Genomic DNA, 21,228 nt, shown 5'->3' on the forward strand with positions numbered 1-21,228 from the left:
GCTAGAAGAAACCTTCGATTGCATTACGATGGCACTTTCCACGTAGCTTCCGGAAACCGGGAAAATTTCTCTTCCATAGCGAGCCGATATTATCGTACGTCGAGTAGTCTCACGTGTCGCGGTTTCGATAATCTTTCTCTATGGCTATTGCGATCGTTATCATTGCCTGGCGGACCGCATTCTTTCCGAATACGGTTACGATCACGTCGAGTGCAGTCGAGAATATCAAATCGCGTATGCGCCCTCTTCCGATCCTTACCGGGCAAAGACTGCATAATGAGGTCTGTATCTCTTTCGAGACATTGCCGCGCTCTATCGTTGATTTATCTTCTGAACGCAAATTTTAGTAGGAATCGATGAACCTCAGGTTCTAGAAGTCTAAATCATTCACGCATTAGCGGTATAAGAGAAATAACGAGGTCATAAAATTTATCAAGTTGGAAAGTACACGGCTCGTAAAGTAAAAGCGCAGTTCGAACGTCGAAACAGGAATTTGATAAGATATACACGTGCAGCAATAGAAGATAATAAGGTGTTCGAGTGCTTGTCAGGAGCGTACGTTGTCAATTCGTTATTATCAGAATTAGTTTTTCCTCTGTAGTTTGATTAATTAAGATTAATATTTCACCCGCAATACTTGTCATACAGTGATTATTACGAAGCAGAAAAGAAGACAGGGGATTTTACCGCAGGAATTTTTGTGAAAAATTGAAAGCAAACGTCAGAAGGCGCATCGATCAACTTCGATAACGTTGCAATATTACTTTTAAATATTTCCTTTGTTTAAATATTTTCTTCATTTATATAGAAGCAAATGATTCGTCTTTAAGTAATCGAGCATTAATTATATATCGGATACCAAAATTGAAAAATCTGTGAGAAGTAGATTTGATCGATTTCATTTATATATAACTTGATAAACTATATTTACAACTTGAAATCCAATTTGCATTTTAAAGCTCGTACTACTTACGGCTAGATCAATCCATGTATACATATTTAAGGGATTAATTTATATTCTTTTCCATCTAAAATATTCTCTTCCATTAAAAAAAAAAATATATATATATAAACAAGGTAAATTCGGACCTATATCCGGACTTCGACAGGCATATAGGCGTTCCTCCATCCACTTTCGTCGATTCTGCGCGAACTTGGCCAACTCCGCGACGACCTAAATCTCCTTTTCTGCTTTTAAGCTTCAAGCATCATCCTGGACGCTACTTGCACCCTGTTCTGCATGTACGTTATCCGTGTGCTTATATATTTATGCGCCGTTGAGCGGATACGATCGTACGTCGACGCGATAAACTCGCAACTTTGAACTCTGTTAGTATCACGTGCTCTAGAAGAATGATAACGTTCAACGACTAGCTTTCACTCGTTCGGGCTATATTACTCTTTGTCGTGGGATTCTTCGTGCGCGTTCGTCTACGATTTCAATCTTCACGATCAAGTCACCGATTAGGTCGAACTTACTTCATGACTCAAGGTAAAGACTTGTTGCTCCGCGGTATAGAAAATCTCTGTCACTTTGTCTTCTGTTAAAAATCTCGCGTGTCGAAAATCTTCGAAAGATCTTAATCTGCTCACTGTTCATTAAAACGACGAAACTTGAGAAAAAGTTTCCTTACACGCAGATTGTCTATATTATTATATTTATCATGTTTCGTTTTATAAAGGAAATATAGAAACAGTTGCTACGAACAACATTTATATCAATTATGCATAAATTTCAAGTTTTTGAAATATATTCGGGAAGGAAATTTTGATCCGAGAAATCAGCTACGTCTCGTATTTCCTTTTTAATAGACGAAGACAGGATTATTGATCTGTTGGATTGAAAAAAGTTTTGTTGGCTAGGAAAGTGTCTAAAGCGTGGAATTTCAATGTCAACTATCCAGTAACATCACAACACAAGTGATAAAACACACCGACCTATAAATTATTAATATTTATCCCTTGATCCATCGTGTCGTAGATTTTGAAACAAGTAATTCGATACAACGGTTACAAATCTAACAGCACAGCGAAAGAGTTCAATTTTGGTTAAAAGCGTCGGTGAAAATTTGGAAAATTATCCGAATTTTTGTGAGAACCTCGCGAGTCTTTCGCTCAAGTTGAGTATCTGAAACGACCGAAACGTCTATGGTCCGTAGTTTCTTAGTGCATACGTTCTTTCTCCCGAAAAGAACATTTGAAAAGGGTTGTGGCGTGGAAACCGCTTTGCACCCTTTCCTTTCCCAGTGGAAGACCAGTCGGCCCACCTTTTGCGGTCCAGCGGCACGGAACGGCCTAGGTAATTAAATATTTCCGCACGGCAATGAACGTTATAAACAGAGTCGTTGAACGACGTAATTACAGGCTGCTGTCCAAGCGAGTTATCAGGTTCGCAGAGGAATATTTTTGCGAATATCTCTCGTTTCCGGCGAAAAAACGAGCCCGCTTTCGTTCACCAAACAGTTGTCGGACCACGGTTTAATAGGCGTACAAGCAACCAGCGATAATTACGGAGCCTAAATGTTCCGCAGAAGAAAGCAACGTTCGTGAATTTTTGCTCGGTCTGTTCTGGCTCCTTGGCTCGTACGCGAATTGTCGCCACTCGAACGCTCGTTTGTGTACGTTTTAATTGAATATCTGATGCGGAAACACGGCAATAATAACCCTGATGAAAAAAAATATTTTGTCCTTTTTATCGAAGAGCGAGACGAAAACGTAGAGAACAGTCACTGGAGATTTTCCGCATATATATATATATTTTTTTTTTTTAATGAAGCGAAACACAACCGTCGACTCTTTGTTTCCGCGTACGTTTCTCGCATATGAACGAAAAAGCTCGGCCACGATACACGAATTGGCCAGTCGCGAAAATTCCGACGAACGGTTTCATCCATTTTTACGGTTTCGCGAACAACAGGGCGATGCTCATCGCACGATTGTTACGTAAGCCCTTGTGAACTCTTTTCGTGGCCTTTGCCGAGGAAAAATGCAAACTATTATACAGGGCACAATAGGCTCGACGAGGCTTTCACTCGTTATCGGTAACGAATCGCCTTCGGGTCGTCGACAATCGGCGAAATCGTTCGTGTTCCATTTCCTCCCGTGGTGCTACCCTTTTATAGAGACGATACGTCCGAGGACTTCTCGAATTTCTATCACCGTCCAGGGGATGAAAGACTCTCTCCTTGCCCATGGTCGACAGGGCTGACGGAGAGAAGACCGTAATTTGCACCAACAAAAGAATCATTCTTTCTCTCGTCTTTACCACGATTCGTTGGCTTATTTTTGACAGGTCTCTAGAAACGTCGTTGTACGACAGTGACAGATCTATACTTTGAGAAAAAAAAGACACACATCGATAGACAGTTCGATAGTCGGCTCGCCTATCTAAGTGCAAAGCAACTCGAAAGAATTTTTATTGCTTTGTAATTGTTTCTACGTTTACAAATACACCACACCGTGGAACGAACGAAAACTGCCGTTGGTTGTTCGAAGCAGAAGGGATCTTTGCCTGGTTTCGATGGATCATTCGAGTGAAATTTTACGACGACGAGGGATCATTGTTGCTTTTCGATTCGAGAGGCTATCGAGAGGTGAGACACATCGATAGAGTCGCGTGCCAACGAAATACGCAAAGGCAGGCGCTGGGACGTATACGGATGGAAGTAGCGAAAGGAGACACGAGGCATTGTTTCACAGCCACGAGAAGTGGAAATTCGTATCTACTTCGAGGTAACTTGAGAAAGCGGAAGACCAATAGCCACTGGCCATCCTCGAGATAAATTTCATCCTGCTTTTATTCCTTTCACACCTTTCGTTCTCCGTCTTCGCCGTCTCTCTTCAATCGCTTCGCCGCTTCCTTTTTCTCTTTCTTCCTTCATTAACGTCTTTTCTTTCGCACTCGTGAAACTTTCTCATTACCTCTGAGAAAACACGCGACTCTCGAGTTTCTTCGAATCGAATCGCGGCTCTTCTTCCCTTCAGAGGAGATAAAGGAACGATTTTAAGTCGCATCGCCACCAAATCTCTTCGCGGATACTATTTTCATATTTCACCCTTTAATCGCTTGTACGTTCTTGTCCGCGTGTTTGTTCGTACGCAGTGGGCGGACGTTGCGCATTGTGCGCGAGTTGTTAGGTTTTCGCGGTCGATCGTATCAAAAACAGTGTCGCGTTTCTTTTGTCATCGGCGAGTTTCTGCGAAACTCTGGGGCACGTTTGTCGCTGAAATTTTAGCGTAACGAATTTTACATCGTGTCAACGAAAAACAATTTGCTCCTCTATTTTCCCGCGAGGAAGTTACTGCGGTTGCTCGCGCGTTTTTCCTTTTCATTGTTCGGCAAAATTCATCAATTTGGAGAAACAAGAAAAAGTAGAGACGAGTTGATCAAAAAAACCGAACGATAGAAATATGTGACGTGGAAAATAAACTTTCGTCGACTGATTCGATTTCGTGGATGGCAACGATGTATGGCTACGAAATTGAGAAACGATTCGTTTGTGGAATCCAAGGAAAGTTTGGCCCTCCGTAGAGAGATGGAAAAGCAAGCGTTTTCGGACGATTCGACGCTCGATCGCAAATTGGACAGGACACGCGGACGACGTTCCTTTCAAGCTTAATTCAGGTGTAATTAGAGGCATGCTTCGGCTATAGAATGTCGTCCATGCGCGTCGTTACGACGACATTGTTCTCCACTGGCTATAAATTCGTACCTTGCGATGCTTCAATAGAGCACTCGAGTTAACGATTACACTAGAGTTTTCAGTTATTCATTAAAATTTCAACAATTTTACGAGACGCACGCCAAAAATTCAAGTACCAAGGGCTGGAGAGGTGGAACGGGTCTCTGTAGATTCTACAGGCAACGTTAGCATCCCTAAACGCGAACTCGCCTATGTATACCTCGTTTTAAATTCCACTTGCAATCGTTTCACTACGATCGAATCACGCTGTTTTATGATATACAGGATAACTCAGGTGTTCACACAGAACGGTGTTAGAATATTATACAAATAAAAGATAGAGAATGTTATATAAATTGTAGACTCATGAATGCTTTGTTAAAAACTTATAATTAGAACGCGGATGCTTGTGTAGATTCACATTTCTATTTATTAATTTAATTAAGGAGATGAAATGTAGATAGATGTTTGTTTCGCTATACTTTAGATATTTTGTGTATTTTTCCACGTTCTATGCATTCTATATATTTGTCGAATTTTTATATTTTCTATAAAGCCATAAATATTCACAATTTAATTGTAACAAAAATATGAAATGAGAACGAACTGACATTTTATTCGATAAAGCATAAAAACAGATTGGCGATGTTCAAGTTATTCCCGTTTTAAATTGTCGCCCATTCTTATAAATGGTTGACGTCTGTGACAAATTTAATTTATTACATCACGAACTTCTTATCGATTTCCTTTAATTTCACCGAATGCATTACAAATTCATTACATTAATCCTTGACGCGTATCAATTTTTGCCTCGTAATCAATTTTCTTCCGAATGATTAAACAATCGTTCTATTTAAAATAATCCACTATTTAGGGACACATTACTAGCATACACGATTCTCGTTGACATAACCATCGTTCAGATAAAATAATTAATAATCACGTGCTACATAACGTTCACTATTTGCTACATTGAAAAGAAAGTCAGTTTAATTCCATATATCGTATTTTAGTGATAACTATTTCACTAAAATATATACTGAGCTACATTTATGTGACTTTATTCTCCTCTTTCTATTTAGTACTACTTTCTAGTGAAACTTCGTGTAAACTTCTAAAAACCTACAGATTCCAAGCTTCGTCGTTCTCCTTTTCTTCGTCAAATTGGTAAATCCCAAAATCGAACCTCAAAATCTTCCAATCTTTATTTATAGAAACTAGCACTGTTTTTCAAGAAAAGCTACCTGCATATCGTACAGAGTTGTCGATTTCAAATTGCCTCTCTCTCTTTCTTTCTTTATAGTAGAAAAATGTATAGATCGTAAAATTGCAATCTTAGAGCAATCTTTCCTTTTACTCACCCGTCTATCAATGGCACGTCTCTGAGAATTCTGCGAGCTGCCGCGAGTCGATCTCCTGCGTGGGCAGCGAGCAAAATCCTCGTCAGTAGCTGACCAAGGACCATCACGCCCACCACCATCCTCATCCTCCTCCTCGCTGGACCCGCAGCTCTTCCTTACTAATGTCCTCATGCCATCACCGTCGGCTGACCGGCTCACCCGCAGGATATCCCTCCTAACAACGATTCTACAATTTCCCGTTTGTCGTGTTCGGCCCCTTTTCACTCGGACGTTACCGTTTTCTCACCCTTCTTACTCGTCACGATTCATTCTCACGGAACTCGTCGGCAGTAGAACGTAACTCTCAGCGAACACGAAATTTCCAATCGTCCAGTTACAGATCCGAGAACGTCGTTTGAGTTCCGTTCTATTATCGTCGCACTAAGCTTTTACTACAGCGTTCTTGACAGTTGCAGATCATAAGGTCTTTTTCTTCTTAAACTTCTGTTTGTCCTCTGGACATTCGCGTTCGTGCATCTTTGTAGATTCCTGTGCGTTATCGTTCGGTTAACAAACTTTTTTAGCGAGTCTTTTGTTGGTTCAACTACGCGGTCGTTGCTGATAAACTTTTTATGTCACCGTTATTTAACTTTGTTCTCAGTACTCGATACTTCAGTTAAAAAAGTTCCACGAATCGTTTATTCTGCTTCTTTCTCTGCTCGCATTTCTGGCGGCGTTTTAGCATTGTCTTTTTTTTTTATACAACCACCGGCGCACTGTCCTCTTCTTATCTTTACGTCCGTTCGCCACAGGATGCGCGTCGACTGCTTTTAATTTCGCCGCAGTGGCGCGGCCCCGATAGGAATGCACTTTTTAACGAAAAGTTTCAACCCGTGGTTCAACGATGATGCCCGTTTATCGAATTTTCCCTACTTATCTGGCCACCTCGTTCCATCGGCATCTCGAATCTTTATATAAAGATCTCGAAAATCGTAGCCAATTTCTTCCTTTCACAGACATTCAACCACCAATTTTCCTTCCTATAATCGCCACACCGAATTACCTTTCGAAGCTCGTCCCCATCGATCGGCTCAGTTCTTCTTGGTCCTCGAGAGGTTATAAAGAGCTTGATGGAATCAGGCAACCGCCCTTTCGGAGGCTACAATTTGCACAGTGCCTGCTTCGACGACCAGATCCCGGCTTTTGGTCAGAATCTCGGCCTAGGGCGAGAATGTTGCGAGGAAATTGAACTGTTCCCGCGGAAATACTTGGCGGTGACTGTTTGCTAATTACGTTGAAGCACGTTGGGGACTCGAGGGTCTTGACTCTGTCCAAATTATTTGGCCTCGCGAATCCACGATGAGTATCTTCAGCTCGTTACCACGAACCACGCGACTCGCGACGATCTTCGTGATTTTATTTTTCAAAACACTGTCAGTCATTGGCCGTTGTCGTCGAACACCGCGTGATTACCATGAGTGCGCTAAAGGATGAAAATTAATTAGCAGCGTGAAAAGATGGACAGGCAAGGCAGAGGCGAAACGTACGGCCGGCTGGTCGTGCAGGTCGAGCGTGAAAAACTCGTTTTGCTCGATCGTTTCCTTTTTGGGAATTGGGTGGAACCGGTGTTCCGGGACGGTACGGTGATGTACGATCCGTGTCCCTTTAACGTTGTCGGATCGAACCACGCTCCCGTGCGGTCTTTTTCATTTGCGACCGCCGCGCGGTCATCTGCACGCACTGGTGATACTTCATGATCGTCGACGGTATCGCGGTCCACTGTCACAGACCTCGATCGTAAATCTGTCCCAATTAATTCGGTACTCGATTAAGTCTCGCGATTAATTACGCAATCTCCGAGCTAGGGGAGGATGGTTTCCTCCTGTTTGCGTGTTGCACTATCTCTCTCTCTCTCTCCCTCTCTCTCTTTCTCTCTCCCTCTCTCTCACTCTCTCCTTCTCCCTCTATCTCGATCAGGCCGCCTATCTTTCTGGTTCAGCCAACACCAGTAGCGAATGATGGATCGTTCAATCCGACGTGGATACCTTTTTTCCAGTCTCTTTGATTGCGTCCGCGTGCACGATCTTCTCTCTCATGAGGTTTTCCACGCGACCGAACGAACGATCGTTCCGCAGAGGCTTCCAGTCGAACGATGCATTACTGCAATCCGAGGATGGAAAAAAAGAGTTGAGGGTCGAAACACGCGAGGATTTTATCGTTTGACGCTTTTGAAATTTTGTCACTCTCTCTGTCTCTCTCTCTCTCACTCTCTCTTTCGCTCGATCTATTTCGATTCGTTGATTCCGAAGGAATCTAATCGCTCTCAAAGGCAATTACCGTGTAACCGCGTTCTTTCGTACGGTGTCACAGAGTATAAATCCGATTAACAATTGAACGGTTTGGAGGAACGCGATGGAAACAGGCGACACCGTTTGCAACGAGGCCGTTAACGTCGACTGCGACTAATGAGTTAGCCTGTTCATAATTATCGGCATACATGGTCGTATAGTTTCGTAACCGGTTATCAGCGTGATACACGATATTTATCTGTATGACAGGTGATTAATTAGCGCTAACGGCGTTAACGATCACGCCCTTTGATCCTCCTTCACAAGGTAACCAATGATCTCGTGGCTCGTCTAGCTTCCCAAGATTCATCCTTCGCCGTGAATTTTTAGATATTCGCAGGCGAGATCACTCTGCTTTGCCATTTACAAACGATCGAAATCCAGCCGATGAAACTACCAAGCTTCCCCGATCACAATTTCAATTAACAATCGTTCTACTTCAATTGCTAATCGGAAGCATTTTCTCGTTAATTTCCGATTAGTTCTTCGTCGCGCGTGAACCACTTGCAATGGAGCATCATCGTTCGAGCGGAGAACAAGCGTGACTTGTAAAAAACAATGCTCGCTATTGCGTACCTTGTAAAATTACTAGTAGCAGAGAAAGAGAGAGAGGGAGAGAGAAAGAGAGATACAGAGAAGTACAAAAATTCTCGTTGCGGCGAAAGCGTGTGTGAAAGTTCTGCGGAAAACTTGTTCGCGAAACTTTGGACCGCAATCGGGAACGGAAGTTTCGCCGCGTAAATCGTTGGGAAAACGGAAGCACGGACAGTACCGGTATAAGATCGAAACTTTCACTGGAGAACCTTTTGTTTCCGGTGCGCGTCGCGTCGCTGATCCTCTTGCAAGGGGTCTGTGAGAGGGTGTTAGCACGGCGTCCAAGTCACGCGGCCCCGATCACTGGTTGTTCGCGGTCCGGAGTTGAAGACCCGACTGATGGAAACGTACGCAGAAACTCGGTATAGCCGAGGGCGCAGGCGCTCCCGTACCTCTCTACGATCGTCCTCTCTTCCATTGAGATCCGCTCCCCTATCTCACTGCCTTCTCTTCCGGAACCCGCTATCCCCTTCGACACTTCGTATTCCGATCCCACGTATTCCTCTGTTTGCCGGCCGTCTGCATATAGGCACATCGGTCGACGAACGCGCGATCTGCCAAGCTTTTTCGAATCGTTTCTAGCCGGACCATTCTTTTAAGTATACTCTCGTTCGTAAGTATTAAGACACCTGCTGATCTCGTACGAAACGCGACTGTTGCGTCGCGAATCCTCGCACGAGCAGCTCGTTATTCGCAGCTTTTGATGTAGCAGAAAGGTAAGAGCGAACTGTACGATTGCTAAAGAACTTTGCTGTGTAATTATAACGCGCGATCTGGCATGCTTTTTGAGTAGATTTCAGCCTTCGTTCGTCCTTTTACGTACGCTTCCGCTTACAAGCGTTAGGACAGTTGCTGATTTCATACGGAACGCGACTTGTATAAATTCTCGCACGAGCAGCTCGTTATTCGCAGCTTTTGATGTAGCAGAAAGGAAAGAGTGGACTGTGTGATTACTAAAGAAGTTTGTTCCGTGACGAAGCGAGTACAACACGAGATTACGCGAATTATGTATTCAAGTTTTCACAAGTGTCCTAATCCTAATACTGCAAATGCACGTGTGTGTATTTTGGCAACAAGAATTCGGGAGGAAAGCAGACGGCGTCACGGTTACGCCGATTTAGATATTCTTTGTGCGATCCCGCCAGCAACCAACAGTCAGTCGCTGCTTTACAGCCCCGTAAAGAGGATCGCGTCGCCTTGATTCCTTTTTTACGGCTTAGCTCACGATATGCGACCGACCTTTCGACGAATTGTTTCACAGACGAAGGGTTTCGTGGTCGATCTTCTCTACTGCTTTATTTTTGGTTTTATGGCAGGCTGATCCATGGAAGTTGATGCTTGTCGATGATTCTGTTGCAGAGAATATTCATTAATGCTAGACTTTGGTTGGTGTAATAAAAAACTTCATTTTTGTCACCCTCTTTTATCGATTGAACTTGAACACAGGATGTTTTATTAGTATTGTAGACGGGTTATAATGACGTAGAATATATGTATAGAGAACGAGGCACGAAAGTATTTGATCACTTAACGTGGAAAACTTTTATGGATGGGTGCTACATAAAAGTTTGTATAACTTCGTTAGCATTGTAACGCGACAGAACTGTTACGGCTACCTTGGTACAGTTTGAAACAAACTGGCAAAGGTATAACGAACTACATAAGGGTTGCAGAATATTTACTGCAAAATATGCATTTTGTAAAAGTCACACAAGTATTTGATACACTAAGAATATACTGAAATTATTTCTTTAAAACGTGTTTCCAAATCGTACGCTACGCGATACAATTATTTATATTCGGAATAATGAGAAATAAATACCAGATATCAGATTTAAATTAACTGTTAAAAACCAAGTCAACATTAGATTTTCAAGAATTAACCATTGAGGCTAAGGAATAATCTCGCTTTCTGATCATTCTTGTTCCTCTTTTAATCTGAGATTAGAGACTTTATTGACATATAGGAAATCCTGAAAATCAATAGCCATGGTGTTTACATGGGATGAATCTAATTTCTTCAGAAGTATACGGATAAACGGATCCATCTGACGAGCACGATGCACTTTTACAGTCATCGCGTTGCTTCTATCAAGCTACTGCTTATTCCGTTAGCCTGGTTTAACCCTTCCCTGGCCTATTCCTCTCTGTTCCCTCCTCTCTGCTCCTTTCACACGCTGCCAGTCAGCAGGACGTTCATTCGTCTCACGGTCGGTCGAATGCAAATTTTGAAAAGGTGTCGCGACCATAAATCAGTTTAACGTGTATGTATCCGCATTTGCCTGGCTGTGAAGGCTCGTGTATTCCGCGTTGTCGTCGTCTGCCTTCCGCTATTACACGACACTCAGGAAACTGGAAAACTCGATTCGCTTCACGATCACGACTTAATTAACAAAATTACGATGTCTCGACTAAGAGCTCCGATTATCGCGTAACACGCGTAATAATACACGTCGATCAATCACCCCTTGTACATGTTCGTTCCGGTTTCGTGGGTCAATTCCTCGCCGATCGGAAGCTCCTTTCGAAAATTCATAATTAATCCCATCAATGTCACAAGGTCGGTTCCACTAGCTGTGAAATACCATCGTCCCCGGGGAATATGAATTTCAAATGGGCTATAGAGGCCTGGTTACCGGGATTCGATCGTTATTTCGAAGCCGGCCCCACGAATTTATCGAAAATCATTAAAAAGCCGAAAGTAGAACGCCGTGTCGAGAGCCCGAACAGAAAAATTCACGCTGCAGATTTTCCCTTTTTTCCCCCGTTGTCCGGCTGTCTGGCTGCTTGGTCGCGATTCCCAGTGTAATTACCGGTACGACGTGGAATAATTATTATCGCGTGGTGTTAACGAGGAGAAACGGCGCTAGTCCGCGCGTGGAAAACGCTGGTCTAGTCGGAAATGCTCGTCGTATAAATGCACGTGTAAAATCGCATCCGCCGTGATGATCGTCTGTTTGTCTCAACGACGACGGTGACTCGATGATGAAACGAGGCTGCATACGAGATCACGCGCACCGGAAACTGCTGGTACTTTACGTTTCCCGAATCGCCGGTTTTTTCCTCGGCTCATGGTCAATTTGGCGTGCTCGAGCAGATGCAATTTGCGCAGCACAGTCTCGTCGAGACTGGCGATGATCCAACGAAACGACTCACCCTGACGCGACGACACTCGATTATCGCTGGACGTGGCGTGAGAAGTATAAATGGCACGCGTCTGAATAGGAAACGCAACATTGTAACACGAATAGGTTAGCCTGATACAGGGTGTATCGTAATTTTCGATCCTGAGTTGGTAGCGTGCAGTAGTTGGCGAAGGTATCCTAACGTTTCATCGTAGGAAATTTGTATTTTTATTATATATAATTATAATACAATTTTGTTATTTAATTTTATTATATAAAATATCTTGAAATTCATTGATAATCTTGATAAATATCTTGAGATTGATATAAAATATCTGGAAGGAAAGAAAGCACCGACATAATAATAACTGGAGTGCAGGTTTTTGTGCATTTATATGGAATTTGAAAGGGAATTGCGCAAGACGCACACGATATACAAAAATATATATCCAAAATATATGCAAAGCATAGCGTTTTCTACAATACTTGGTAGGTAAAATTAATTTTCCACCGATGTTCCTACTTTCTCACTCATGTCCTCAAAAATATGAATTTTCATAAAAGTTCACAGTCTAATCGTAACAGTTCCGTCTTGTTACAGTGCTGATGTTTCAAAAAACTTCGTACAGCACGTAGAATATATTCGTAAGATTTCGTCTATTCGAAGACACGTAAAATATATCGTTCGAATACTTTCATGAGATATCGTATGGAATAACCGGAATCCATCGAGTAAAAAAGGACGAACGATAGAATAATCGAGCAGCTGGTATCGTTCACGCAATTCCGATACGACCCGAATGGCGCGTATTTTCGTATCTTCGATTTTGACACAATGTTGCTGGCTAAATGATCGAAACGTAGTTACCGGATTCGTTGCAGGGAATTTCGGCATTTTTGTGTGTGTGTGTGTGTGTTGGGAATGTTATCGTAGTATCGATTCGGACTTCGTTTCGCGCGACGGATCAGGGATGTAAAAATGATATAAAAAAAGTTCCATGCAAATACCGATCCTGTTCGACTGCACGTCCCGATCGTAGTTATATTCGTGTACCGCGAATTACAGATCGTTCGAAGTGGAAACAGTCGCAAACTATGTGCGACTATGTACACAGTGCTCTTCTAATAATAATTACATTAGCCCGGTGAGATTGTTCTGAGAACGTTTCTAGTCATCGGACCGCTGTTAGCCGAAAGTTGAAGCTAGTTATCCTGGTCAAGTTTGTAGGAAACATCAGCGAAACGTAAATGCTGAATTGATATTTTTCTACGCGAAACATTCGCCTGAACGGGAGATTGAAACATCTGCGCCAGCAAATTCGACCTAAACGATATTGCATTGTGTTATATTAAACAACGTGCAGGTATCAAGAAGAACAACGTTAGGGAGATGAACAAAGCCGAGCATTCGTAAATCCATAGAACCATCTCATAAACGATTCTGTTCGAGACAAATCTACTGCCACGTGTCAGAGAGTACGTGAACATAATTAGAATTTGCGAAATCGGAGCAAGTCGTCGATGCGTATTTCTCACCAAACCGATTTTTCCCTGGAACGATCGGACTCCAAATTTTCTCCATTATATGTATACATATATAGCGACCTCGTAAATTATTTTTGCTCGAAAACTTTTCTTCTGAAATTTACGTTTAAAAAGAGGCAAAAGATGTATAATTGACGTGCTCGATCGTGTTTATCGATTAACACAGCTGATTACGATATTTGTATACGTCCGATAAAAATACGTACGACTTGGCAATAAAATTATAGGGTGCAGAGTGAAGTTAATTTATCCGGTGGTAACGATGATCGGTCGTCGCGTGACTGACACGCCCTTTGGTGTTGCAGAGCGTGGCGTCGCGACGAGATTTAGATGTTCCCAGAACGGACGTAACGGCGTTCCACCTTCAAGATTGCGTCCACGAGGGAGAATAGCGAGGGCAGTGTAATAACGACAATATCAGGCCACGTTAACGCGATAAAAAAACTCGCCGCGCCGGTCCGGATTGCTCGCTTTAGGCATGCAATTTTATCCGGCGGAAATTACCAGGTAGACGGTGGTTTACAGTTTTGAGGAAACGCTGGTTCGCGTGACGCTACTCTCTAATCTTCGCTGGATAAATTGAAATTCATATCCGCTGGTTTAAGCTTGGGTCTGCGTCTGGATTTGGATTACGTTCGGTCGGATCAAATATTTCCGTCAGAAGAATCCACCGCTGTCGGAGCATCCTTATTTTTCGATCAATTTTTCGAGCACGTTTCGAGAAGTGTGACAGCGTCGGGAGCAGCAGCACCGACGCCATTGTATCCGAAACAAAGTAGTCGCGCGAATATCCAGGTAGGAAACCGTTACCAGCATCGTGTTGCAGAGGTGTTCCGGGAGTTGGCGAATTCGGCGGGGGCGATTGAACGACGCGACGTATCGTTTAAACTGCGTCCACGCCCAAAGTGGCGATCTCAGCGTAATAACGATATCAGCCACGTTACGCGATACCAACCATTAGCTTCATCGATTCAATATCGATTTTATCGACCTATCCGTGGCAGTTAGAGAATATTTGGCGGATTCCCCTCGGGCGATGCTTCTGAACGGTAGCACGATCGTAATAGAAAATTCTTGGCTTGAACGATTTTTCAGCCTTCCTACGGTTCGTTCTCCGTGCCCTTTCTCTTTCATTAAATTATTCGTCCGCTTCTGGCGAACGCCGTACGCTCGTGCAATAATTATTCTTTCGTTAGCCAGTAGCTTGCTGTTGTCGCTGAATTTTCTTCTTACCAACAATGCGTGATATGGAAACGGTTCACCGATAACATTGTGTATGTTTTTCTTGACACGCGAACCTTTAACAGGCAAGTGAACGAGCCGTTGACTGACGTTATTCGAATCTCTAGAGGCAAATCCGCTGGATGGAAAATCGAACGCAGATCTCTCTCTCTCTCTACGTCCATCTGTATCTCTGACTCTATCTTACGTTCTCTGTAGGCTGGCCGGAACATGAAGGGAGATCATGGGGCAGGACGCGTGGTGATACGATTATTTATCCGGTCTCGGATCGCGAAACGAGAAGACAGGAGGCGTGGCGCGTCTACAAACACGCGACAGTACAATGCACACGCGTGTGTGTCGTTGCAGGTGCCAGATTGCGTCTGTGGCAGGGTCGACGCGCCGCACCTGTGAGAAATTACCCCAAAGCACGCAGCCTGTTCCTCAAGTACCTGTCTAAGCTCCTATACACGTAACCTTGTGTACAAGACGTGGAATAGCTGCGCTACGAGCCTCGTGCAAGCTATGCAAACCTTGAAACAGGATCCTTGGTATTTTCCTTGAAGTGGTTGGCTACGCTTGCGAGTGGACCTTTAGCCTTCAAAAGGGGAGCGAGACTGGCCGAGCGACCTGGCGACATCGACAAAGACGGAGAATTGGCGTAGAAAGCGTAAGAAAGAGAAAATAGACATATATATCACGAGCGAGACGAGCCGGAAGAGAATGAAACTACCGGCGATCGATTATCGATAAATACTTGCTGGATTCCTGCCGATGGTCCGTTGTTACAAGCGTAAAAAAGTCAGGGAAAGATTTTCAGGGTCGCCTCGTGTACGCGTGCGTCAGTCGAACGCGCGAGTTGAACGCGCCTATTGACCGAATTTCTTGGCACGGGATTAACGTGCTTAAAAGGGAAGCGTGATTTATCGAAAAGAAAGAGGAGGCACAGACGCGCACGAACAAAACGCATACAAGGAAGCACGAGTACCAAGGGACTCGTAGTTACCATCGAGTTATATTTCCGCCCCTTCGTAACGCGTAAAGAATCCGCTAGATACCGAGAGTAATTTGTTTACGATTGCACCAAGAGGGTAATTTTCCTTTTACCGGAACTGCATTCCCCGAAAGAACGATGGAAAAAAGATTTGTGTAACCGGTAGAGATCGTTTGCCGACAAAGTATTTATCAAACTGCGGTCTGAAAGAAAGTAACCTTTCTCCTCGCCTAGGTCTTTCTTTCTATCAACGCTTTTGCCTTTCCCGTGGCGACGTTTCTTTTTGTTCCTCTAGTCCTCTCTAGCAACCGCTCGACGACTGAATAACAGTCCCTCAGGCACGATAAAAGGGTTCTTAATTGTTAGATATTATGGCCGCATTTCGGTTTTTGTTTCTCATTCATCGAGGAGTACAGCTTTAGCTTGGCCTGTTTTTTCTGGTTCGTGCCGGCACGGCGCACAGGACCCGGCGGGAAGTTTTTAAGCTTGGAATTTAAAACACACGGAATATATTAAATCGTACGGCTATTAAAAGTGCCCGAGTGCTTCTCGTTCTGTGGTTTTTTCATGAACATCATTATTATAAGTGGCTCGCTGCTGGCTAGGTCAACGACAGGCTCAAATGGCGTCTTGGTGGCTCTCCTCTCCTTTAATGGTTGCGCCGGTCGTTAGTTCAATAATGTCGACGATAAAAAAGAGCTTTGCTCACGGTATTTGCAAATGCATGCAGATTGACGTGATTTATCGAGTACCGTATCGTATCAAGAATAAGCCGAGCCACCGTAGATATGATCGCGAGAAGTGGGCGGGGGGAGGGACGGGCCGGGACAGAAGCTGAGAATCCGGCTTAGACGTTAGTAACAAAGCTGTTTTTTCCCCGTGTCGTGGAAAAACGCCCAGTGAAATTCGTCGTGAGCAAAGTACCGGAGAAAGTCCCGTTAGACACGACTATAATCCGCCGAAAAACTTGTGTAATTCCGCTACGAGCGAATGACCGCCGCTGGCACTGCATCTCTCTAATTTCCAGTTTTTCTCTGAAAAGCCACCCTTGACATCGGGTTCAAGTTGGAAACTGGCTGTCTGTCGTTCGTTCAAGGACGCTCTGTCGTAGAAAAAGTTGGATAAAGGGAGAGAAAAGAGAATAATAAAACGGTGTGGCGGGTGGGAAATTGCAAATATATGCGCACCGCGAAGAGCACCGGAAGAAGACCGACGACTTAAGCGTGCCATAGTTTGCCATTAGCTGGCGAGATCGTCTCACCGTGGTTTATGCAATTAAAGTATTTGCCGACTGAATCGCTTGTCAACTCGCCAAGATGAGAAAAAAGGGAGCGCTTGAAACTTGACCATCACCGCTGGTTTGCACTCTCCTTATGCAACTATAGGAACCAAGCGCGCCTTCTTCACCGGTCTCATCCCTTCGGTTCAACTTTCTTCCGGCTTTCCTTCACTTTCTAGCAAACTTCGCCTCAAATTAATTTTGCAACTCTAACTTCTGCCGACTCTCGGATAGTACTCGCGCTCTCGACTCGATCGGCGTCATCCATCGACCATTTCCGTCGAGTGCTCGAGCTATCGCACGGCCTGTGTCGTGTAACGAGAAGCCCTTTCGTATTCGCTAAAGTATCATCAGGAACTGTAATAGAATAGCGAGAAGCGAACACGAGATACTCCTTGCTCATTCCGTGTCGTTTGAAATTTTAATTCTAATAGATTAGATTGCGATGCAATAAGGGAAATTTCATTAATTTATGTCTGTCTCGTTGCGATACTACGAGTCTCGAGAGCTTTAAAGCGCATGTGAAGTATTTATCCTTTCTCACTTTCATCTCGTATCAATTATCAATAACGCAATTAAACCATTGTATAATTATATATATATATATATATTCTATTCCATTACCGATCAGTTTTATACATTCGTACGATATTGCTACATTTTCCATTGTATTTGTTGTTCTTTGGCCTTACGCAGCTCATAAATGAATCCATAACGAGGTTTTGATGAAACAAAGAATCGTATATTATACATATATACGAACATATAATACTCAATATATTATTTCTCCGTAATTTTTATCCCAGATTCTTATTTCGTTCATATTCTACATTGTTCTAATCGATTACTCACTTTCGTAATAATTTCAGACACGTATCGTGTTTTGGATGTGACCAGTAATACTCGTAAATGGTAGTGCACTTTATCACGCGAGCTCTTGTGGCAAGCGTCGTTTCTTTTCATTTCCGATTCTCTTGCCGGCTAGAGCCTATCTCGCTTCTTTCGCCGATCTCCTTTATCTCTTTTTCTTACAGAGAAATGTGCACCGGCGTTTATTTCCGATTTCCTCGAGTGGCCAGCGCCGCGGTGCCACGACGTAATACGATTTCACGAGCGAACTCTTAAATTCAAATCACCGCGCGACAGATTTTTTCAAACCGGGCCGCTTCGTGCCTGAAAATGAATTTACTCTCGCGGAAACACTGCTCGTAGAAAGATAGCGACGGCCGGCGGAGAAGGGATAAAAGGGAACAGAGAGAAGGCAGCGCGAGAGGAACTTCCGGTAAGTTCCTTTTCGTGGCACAGATCCGATTTCCTGACTGCACTTTTTCCACATCCCTTCTCTTTTCTTTTTTCTTTCTTCCTCGTCTCCGTTGGTCGCGGGTAAAAATTCTATAGCGGAGCAGGCTGCCACGTCGAACGTAACCCTTTGGAATTAGATCGGATGGTATCACCAGTCACCCCTATCTTCCACCCTTCCTTTCGCCACTTTTTTTTCTTCTTTTCCCCTCTTTCTTCAATTTCACGCGTCTTCGCTCGCTTCCACATTTTCTCTTGTGATTTCATCAGACGTGCGGTTAGCAGGAACGCTAGCAGTGGCGTCTGAAAGAAATGAAGAAGCACGTGTTTGGCTCCGATATCGAATAAAAGATGGATTTTGATAACGTAAGATCAATCGACAATGTACTGAAGCTGAAAAGTGGAAGATCTGACCTATCGTATACTTCTCCTATAATCTCTGTACGTCGAAGAAGAAACAGCGATATATTGGGTTGGCAACTAAGTGACTGCGGATTTTGTCATTAGGTGGTACTGACAAAATCCGCAATCACTTAGTTGCCAACCCAATAGAAACAAGTATTCCTCATCTCGTGAACTAACTTTCTACTAAGCATATGACTGTAATCAAATATCTTGTAGTTTCAATGCGGACCATAGAACGTTTCTGATAAGTCGAAATACATTCGTAAGGCAATGTACTTGCATGGAATGGACTACGAGATACTCGGTAAGCTTTGAAACTATACACGTATATGTATATGTATTTCGCGAAGGACCAAGACTCATAGTGTATTCCAGGGTGATTAACAGGGTTCCTCGTGATTAACAGTTGTCGAACATTTGCATGGAACGGTACCTGCAGACGTTTGTTAGTTTCGTGCCTTCATTTCTCTTCGTTGCCGCCCCATGTCCTCTTTTCTTTTTCACCTCCGTCTTGTCTCTTTGTTAACCATCCTAAAACATGGGCCCTATGGGAAGAAGAATGCTCCTTTCAGGTAGAGGCTCTTAAACCGTTGATAGCTTGTTGAATTATAGATGTAATGTATTTTCGTGAACGACCGTTTGTACGATATCTTGGCTGACTTACAGAAAACTCGTAACAACGATTCAGATTAATTCGTTCTGTAAATCTTTCTCGTGTCCAAAGTGTCCGATATTTCTATTCGGAGGGTAAACAATTTTTGCAGAGAATCGGATCGACATAAACTAAAATGGATTCGCGTCTTGTCGCTTATTTCGCAACGATCGTTGGAGCGTGCTAGCGATTCCTGGATAAAAGCGTGTGTATCCGGCGCACGCACAACGACGCATTTTTCATCGTTTTACGACGACACGGGTTGTTAAATGTTTCGGTTATGCGGCTGCAGGCGCAATGGAGATCGTATCGCGTGCAAATCTTCCATCAGATTTTAACGAGGCGCCCTGCGGGAACAGAAATTGCGACGGTGATGAGCAAATACTCGATAAATATTCGACCAAAATTAATCGAGATATCGTCAGTTAGAAGTCGTTTCGAACGAAGGTTCGTATAGAAAAGGCTGGTGGAATCTGCGACTAACGATGAGAAGAGAAGAAGGAAGGATAAAAATTCAGGAAAGGGATTCGACTTGGTAAATTGGTCGAACATAACGCGACACTCGAACGATTGTCGAGTCTTCATTCGAACCACGATTTACTCAACTCTCTCTCGGTGCCACAAAATCGGACGGATCCGGCTTATCTTCCGTGTTTCTATACTGTAAGGAAGCTCAAACCAGAGAAGGAACGTTGCTTGCTAGAATGCTTTTCTAGCGCCGGCCAATGCATGCTGATAAACCTGCCGGACCAATTTAAATCCCAAGATGGCGTCTGCGGCCATCAGCCTTTTTCTTTTCTTTTTATTCTTCCTTTTTGTTAACCTCCTCTCTTTTCCTCGTTTCTTTCCGCCTGGTTCCCAGGGATCTATCGCGACGAACGATTTATTAACCCATTTCGCCGGCAGACATCTCTAGTTTTGCGAATTTCCTTGGAAAATCGATGCCCTCCTCTGCTTCGCTTCGATCCTCTACGTAGCTTCCTCCGCCCTCCCCCCCCCCGTCGCTGGCTCTCTTGGATGCCGAAAGGAACGTTCTTATAATTTTCTCAAAGATCGAGCAGACACGAATTCGTACGTGTTCGTTGAATTTCTCTTCGCCGCTCGTGCAAATAAGTGCGAAATGTCAGATATTTGAATTTCTAATTTCAAAAGAGTGCTTCTCTCTCTTCGCGAATTCCATAGTTTGCCGACGGATCGTTAGGTGTTCTTTAGGGCGATAGATTAACTCTATCTATGCCGCGCATTTATTTCCAGCGATAATATTATTGAAAACGGTTCTTTGAAATTAATGATAGTTATATTATAAGTCTATCTTATATTATTGTTATAATATAAGAATATTGCCGAATTTACTAGAGAGGCTTTGCTTATTTTTCTACATTATTTGTTTAACGTTATCCAAATTGCACACGTAGTTCCGAATCCGAATTCCATTTCTGACGTCAACGTTGCGAATTTGACATTCATTTTTGCTCATGGTCTTTTATTTGCAATTCCGACGTATAATTAACTATTAGACACTATTAGACATTATTTCTATCATTCGTGTCGGAAATTTAAAAACGAACGCGAAAGTATATCATATTATACATCGTCGTAATATTTAGTGGACGAAACTCCATTTCTTTAATTATGCTTGTAAGGTATTTCTGCATAAATACTATTATTATTCTTTCACAAATTCACTCTTACGAAATTACATTGTATTAGGTTGTCCGAAAAATATCTTCCTTTACAGGCACGT

General features: G+C 43.2%; 1 protein-coding gene across 7 annotated transcripts in view; it reads right to left on the reverse strand.

The window, feature by feature from the left end:
• The window catches only part of LOC126918634 (dipeptidase 1), a 237,515-nt gene that overhangs the window by 67,168 nt on the left and 149,119 nt on the right, over positions 1-21,228 (reverse strand). The window contains exons 1-2 of one of the 7 annotated variants that reach the window (XM_050726744.1): positions 9,174-9,298; positions 6,044-7,825 (exon numbers count right to left, since the gene is read on the reverse strand). The exons of 1 other annotated variant lie outside the window; for it this stretch is intronic. In XM_050726744.1, coding sequence (XP_050582701.1) covers positions 6,044-6,168 — 125 coding nt within the window. In that variant the 5' untranslated portion in view covers positions 6,169-7,825; positions 9,174-9,298. Of the gene's footprint in view, positions 1-6,043; positions 9,299-21,228 lie in introns of those variants that run through there. 5 more of the 7 variants (XM_050726740.1, XM_050726743.1, XM_050726742.1 and 2 more) reach the window with 5 other exon arrangements.

The sequence above is a fragment of the Bombus affinis genome, chromosome 7 (genome assembly GCF_024516045.1).
Source record: "Bombus affinis isolate iyBomAffi1 chromosome 7, iyBomAffi1.2, whole genome shotgun sequence".
Taxonomy (NCBI): domain Eukaryota; kingdom Metazoa; phylum Arthropoda; class Insecta; order Hymenoptera; family Apidae; genus Bombus; species Bombus affinis.